General features: G+C 46.5%; 1 protein-coding gene across 1 annotated transcript; it reads right to left on the bottom strand.

The window, feature by feature from the left end:
* Positions 1 to 692: 692 nt before the first annotated feature.
* LOC146549547 (uncharacterized) lies at positions 693 to 3107 on the bottom strand. Its single transcript, XM_085261348.1, has one exon. The coding sequence runs from the start codon at positions 2898 to 2900 to the stop codon at positions 693 to 695; it is 2208 nt and encodes a 735-aa protein (XP_085117474.1). The 5' UTR covers positions 2901 to 3107.
* Positions 3108 to 5833: the final 2726 nt, after the last annotated feature.

The raw sequence follows: 5833 nt of genomic DNA, 5'->3' as shown, positions 1-5833 counted from the left end.
GCCACTCCCTCCGGTGCCGCAAAAATGCACGACATGTTCAGAGACCAAGCCCGCCCCTCACACTGCTCTTGGAACATGTGCTGGTACCAGGTGGTGTCATGCCTGTCATAAAACAGTGTAACATGAGGTGGGTCAGGGGGAGGGACATAAGGATGTAGGAGTGAGAGCCACGGCCGCCATTGCTGAAAAGCAGTCCAAACTCCTGGTTCAGCAGGTGTTTCAACTTCCAATAATGCCCAGTAGATGTCAGCAGAGTCCGCCAAACAGGAGGAGGGTTGCAGCAGAAACTGACCACCTCCCTCTGGCCCATCAGAGCAGGGAAGTACAACCCCAGTAGGGAGAGTCACAGTTAGGCCTTGTGAAGAGCAGAGTATTGTGGCTCCTAATTTAATCAACAAGTCTCTTCCCAGTAAATTCACAGGCGCCTGTTTTGAACAAACATAGCTGTGTAACAAGGTCTGATCTCCAACCGTTGTGGGGAGGGGCACGGTGTAAGGCAGAGTTTTAGGTTCCCCAGATATGCCCACCACTGTAATCACTCTGTCAGTAAGTCTGTCACGAGCAACATCCTTAATGGTGGAGTACGTAGCTCCAGTGTCCACTAAAAAGCTGCTTCTTCTTCTATCTACAGTTATGGACAGCATAGGGTCCGCCGTTGTCCCTTCACCGTCCTGGGCAGTCTGTGGGGTGTCCTATAGCTGGGGACCACCCTCGTAGTACTCCCACCCCATCACAGGCATCTGTGGGGCCGGGGGCACTTCAACTAAAGCACCACGAGGTCCACCTCTGTGGCCAGGATGCTGATAGGGCCCACCACGGGCTCCCCTGCCTCTTCCAGCAGCCGGGTTCAAAGGGCACGCTTTAGCCCAGTGTCCAGGTTGTCCACACCGGAAACAAACATACATCTGGCCTCCCCTACCACCTCCCATCTGACCCCTTCCCCTGAAACCACCTCTGTTTCCTCCAAATGGGGAACCTCTCTGCCCATAAGGGGCCGGGGAGTGATAAGCACCATACTGGGGGGGCTGTGGATCAGTTGGCCATGGGTACGGATACAAATCAGGGGCAACTGGACCAGGAGGGGGAGCCGCAGCGGCCACAAGCTGCTTTTTAGGCTTGTCACCTTTTCCACCCAGGTCGTTTTTAGCTTTCTGCAGCTGAACCTTCAACAGTTGCAACTGTAAATCTTCGACGCTCTCTGCTTTATCATCAGACTTAATCTGCACTTTGTTAAGATTAAAAATCAAATGTTTCTTCCAGATTGCAAAGTCACAGTCCTGCAAATCAGGATTATCCTCCATTTTCTGGCTTACTGACTCCGGAATGCCCCTCAGCACCGCCCTTCTAAACCACATGCTCTGTGAACAAGTCCTACTGGGGTGATGACCTGTATGGTTCACCCAGTCTTCAACAGCCTGATTTAGATAATGGGTGGGATTTTGCTTTCCCTCCCATTTAAATTTCTGTAAGGTGCCTTGATTTTTGGGTGGGAATTGTTTGCGCAGGGCCGGTCCAATAAACCTCAAGGCCTGCATTAGTGGCACCTCGTTCTCATGCATGGTAGTACCCGCATTTTGTTCCAGGTCCGCTGCCTGAGATCGGGATGTGCACCTAGTTATAATAGCTCTAAAATCTCCCAGTGCGAGGTCCTGTCCAGCTGTGTATTTATCCAAACCAGCCAACCAGGCATTCCCTCCCTCCGTTATGTCAGGGAGTTTGTCCACTAGGGCCTGGACATCTCCGAATGAATAAGGTTGATACACTGGTCTACGTTGCGCTTTAGTCTGGACCAGGGGAAATATGCCTGGAGGCTGAGGCACAGGGCCCTTAGATCTAGTCTGATATCCTAAACTGGGAGGGGTAGAGCGGGGTGTATTGTTAAGGTCACTGAGTTCATCATCAGTATCCTCAGTTTCATCCCCGCCTGGTGGGGTAGCAGTGTCAGCAAAAACGTGGGCTAAACTCATCTGTGTTTCCGGATCCTGACGGCCCACCAAAGACATGGTAACTGTGACATTTGGTGAAGTGCCAGGCTCAGTTTTTGCAGTAGCGGTCAGATCTCCCTTAACAGCGACAGGAGTGCTGGCAAAGGGGTTGGACCGGGAAAGAGGGGCTGACGCAACACGATTATTCACCTGGACCACTGACCTATGTTCATTTAAGCAGCTGCGTAATGCTGCTTCTTGATCAGTTAATTGTTGTTCAGTGGGTTCCTGTCTGTTCATTCGAACCGCAAATGGTGCGCTCGCAAAGGGGTCAGTTAGGCCCTCAGATCCGGTTCCAAAACAATGGGACATAGAAGAGGGGGCTCTACTACTAGCTGAGGATGTCGCCGACAGAGAGGAGCTTCCTGGGCAAAAATGCTTGGTATCTATGGGAGTTGGAGCTACGGGCGGTTCTTCTCCAATAGTCATTATTCCACCAGAGATATTAAGTACCGGATATATGCCTGCTGAGGGAGGAGTTGAGGCAGAATAGGGAGGTGGCTGAGACCTATTTTTCTTCATGTGTGGTTTTGCAGTTTCCCATAAACACACCCAGTGATTAAATTTAGCTTTGCGGCCTGCGTGCTTATCTGCTTCCTTTCTGTGTCTCACCCCGCTCATCACACCTGCACCTGCTGCTGCTGAGTTGGCTTCTTCCTCTTTCTCTTTTGCCTGCATAGCCTTATTCTGCCAAATTATTCCCCAGTTACCACTACTCCCCTCGTCCTTTCCCTTTTCTTTCATTAACCTTTCAGCTGTTTTTCTCAATGACTCTTTCTGCTTTTTTGCTTCTTTAGGCTGGTGTGTGGAGTTGATGACTGTCTCAACACATGTTAATTGTTCTCCCAATGTGCTAAGAATAACACCGGGACCCCAACCATCATCATTAGTTTCTCGATCTAATTCTCCATCCATTTTACTGTCAATGGAGGAGTGTTCTTTTATTGATTTTAAAGGAGAATTTGGGCCAGCTGGGTTTCTGCCTCTGTTAGGCACTAACAGCTGGGGCGCTGCTTTAAAGGTGAGTCAGCACTGAAATATCCCTTCAGGTGTTACCAAGCTTCTACCAAACCGGAGTCTGGCGGGTAACCTTGCCTAGAGCTTCCTGATAGGGGTGCTAGTTGGTTGTCACCTTGTTCACACGTCTCATTCACACTTCATACATTACCTGCAGTCACTCATTACCCTCCTTATGTATGTAATAAATGTGTAAAAAAATTCTATGTGTGGTGTATTATTTTAACCAAAAGAGGAACCTAGTTCCTTTAATTGTGTAATCTGTGAACAACGGAGAACCAAACTGTCCTGCCCAGTGTTCCACAGCAAGCATTCAGCGTGTATTTATGTGTGTCCAATATCAAACAGAACATCAAAACATTTAAAACACTAAAATCATCGGGGTTTTAAGAAGAGATCCGTTTTCTCCTATTGATCAAAGGGACCCCTCCTTTGGACTCCAACCAGTACTTCTCCTTTTTAAGTTTTAGAGGATCTTTTCTAATAAAGTCCTCTGGGCCTTCCTAACCCTTCTGTAGTTTAGAGAATATTACTAAAAAATATTCTCAAGGCCTTTAACCTTTTAATTTGTTTAGAAAGGCGTTACTAATAAACCCTTTCAAGGTCCCAGACCTGCACTGAGGTATGTATCCGACACCGGAGAGCAACCCGTCGGCTGCAACCGTGGTCAGACCTCAGTTCACTCTTATCTTTATTCACTTATTCACTTATTTCTTATTCACTTATCTCTTATTCACTTGTCTGATTCTCAACAAGCCTTAAGTAAGCCAGACAATTTTGGTTATGAATTACTAGGAGTTTGGACACTAAGTATTTTTATAATGTTCAATATAGCAGAAATAAAAGGTCTGCTTACCTTGTTTTTTGTGTGCACACAGCTTTTGTCCAAACTCCGTTCACTCAGACCACGGCCGATGTCCTCCCATCCGTTCCAGTTGACCTGGAGCGGATCCTGTTCCGTGACGCCAATTGAAGGATATAAAAAAAACAACAACAGCAATAGAATAATATTAAACACAAAGTGAACCCGTCTTCCTTCATTAAATAGGTTCTTTTAGATGTTAAGGAGGAATTGACTTAACCAGGCTGGCGGAGAATGAAGACAACCGGACACCTGCGGCAGATGGGGAATCAGTGAACTTTTATTGAGACAGAGACAACCTCTCAACACAGCTCACATCAGGAGATTCCTAATATTTGCTGTGAGGATGGGTATATATTCTCTAAAACTTACAGGAGGGGGTTGTGAGGAAAGTGCTGCATTAGCAGAAAAACAACTCCATAAAAGGAAATCGGCCTTGGGTGTTCTAGTCTCTTCGCTTGCAGATATCTTGCACCTGCAGGATGAGGCGATCGCTTCTTATCGCTCTCAAGGCCAAAGTCGTGAGCACATTTTTATTACACAGTTGCACAGTAACTTTAAAGCTGAACAATATTTAAAGCTGAATAATGTTTGATCAGATTATATTTTCTTCAGGATCTATAACTGTATCGAGTACTGTAAAATTAACATTTTTATGTATTAAAATTGCTACTCCCCGTTGTCTAGAATTATAACCGGCTGCAAACGCGTTAGGAAACTCAGGTGTTTTAAGTTCGTTTAAACCTGTGACAGGTTTATGAGTTTCTTGTAATAAAACAACATCTGCCTGTAGTTTTTTAAGCTGGTTAAATATTTTTAACCTCTTTCCTCTGGTGCCAGCTCCATTTACATTCCATGTGACAAACCTCAGCATGCCCTTAATTGTGCGTGTATGTTTAATGATGTATGCTGGGTGTTTCGTTTAGACAGGTGGAGAGAATATGGAAACATCCCTTGTTTGTAAATAGAAAGAGAAAAAGAAGTGTGGTGAGAGACTCCATAAGTCTGACTATGTGTGTGAATATTCACTAATATGAACAAGCGTGGCTTGCTTATGTGTCCTGCAAGTCTGTGCGTGCTGTGAGGCTGTTGTGAATGTGCTGCCGTTGAGCTGATGTGTTTGCGTGATCGTGTTGTGAAAATATGGAGAAATAGAGGGTGTTGTTTGTAGGTGAGTGGGGAAGTAGGTGATCACAGCAGTGAAAGACAAGAGAAAGAAAGAAACCACATGAACTGTGAGCGACAACAAAAAAAAGGAAACGAAACGGAAACATTCCAATTAAAGCAATGACGGAGGGTGACGGTATTATATCTGCTATGACATCCTACTGATAATACTAGGTTAAACACATTTTAAAGGAGAAAGTGTGAATGAATAAGAAAAGAGTGTAGCGGGTTCTTATCTGGAGTGCAGTCAGTATAACCACGGTGTGGTGCCGGGGTCGCGGTACAGCTGTCCGTCCACGTAGAGCCGGTCCACAGCGATGACAGCACGGGAGCCTTTCTGGATAAAGCTACGTCGAACTGGGAACAGGACCTTGCGTCGTTCCAGGATCTCTTTGGGGAACTGGTCGTTCACGCTGAAGTCCGTTCCTTTCAGCTCTCTGCCGCGACTCTTCACCTGTTCCTTTTGTTTGAATTGGCTGAATTTGGCCACAATAGGCCGTGGTCTCCCGGTCCGCGACCTCACGCCCCCCAAGCGATGTACTCTATCGAAGTCGATGTTCTTTACGGTGTCCTCCGGCAGCTTCAGGTGGATTTTAATGAAGCTTTTCACCGTTGCCTCTGCGTCCTCTCCGGCGGTTTCTGGAATACCAGAAAACACAAGATTATCTCTCATGCTACGGGCTTGTAAATCGATAACGGACTCTTTTATTTTTTTATTTTCAATGTTTAGCTGGGTCACGTTATCGGTGAGAGATTTAACCGACTCCCGTAGCGTGGCATTTTCAGCGGCAAGCGTTTCCAC

This window comes from Mchenga conophoros, linkage group LG22, assembly GCF_057382185.1.
Source record: "Mchenga conophoros isolate Kocher_MC1m ecotype Shallow Benthic linkage group LG22, M_conophoros_male_GT1.1, whole genome shotgun sequence".
NCBI classification, from domain to species: Eukaryota; Metazoa; Chordata; class Actinopteri; order Cichliformes; family Cichlidae; genus Mchenga; species Mchenga conophoros.
The sequence above is the reverse complement of the archived record's forward strand: the minus strand, read 5'-3'. Positions and strand labels throughout refer to the sequence as shown.

Excerpts from the sequence above, each read along its gene's own strand:
- LOC146549547 (XM_085261348.1), bottom strand. The coding sequence starts at position 2,900 with ATGGATGGAGAATTAGATCGAGAAACTAATGATGATGGTTGGGGTCCC.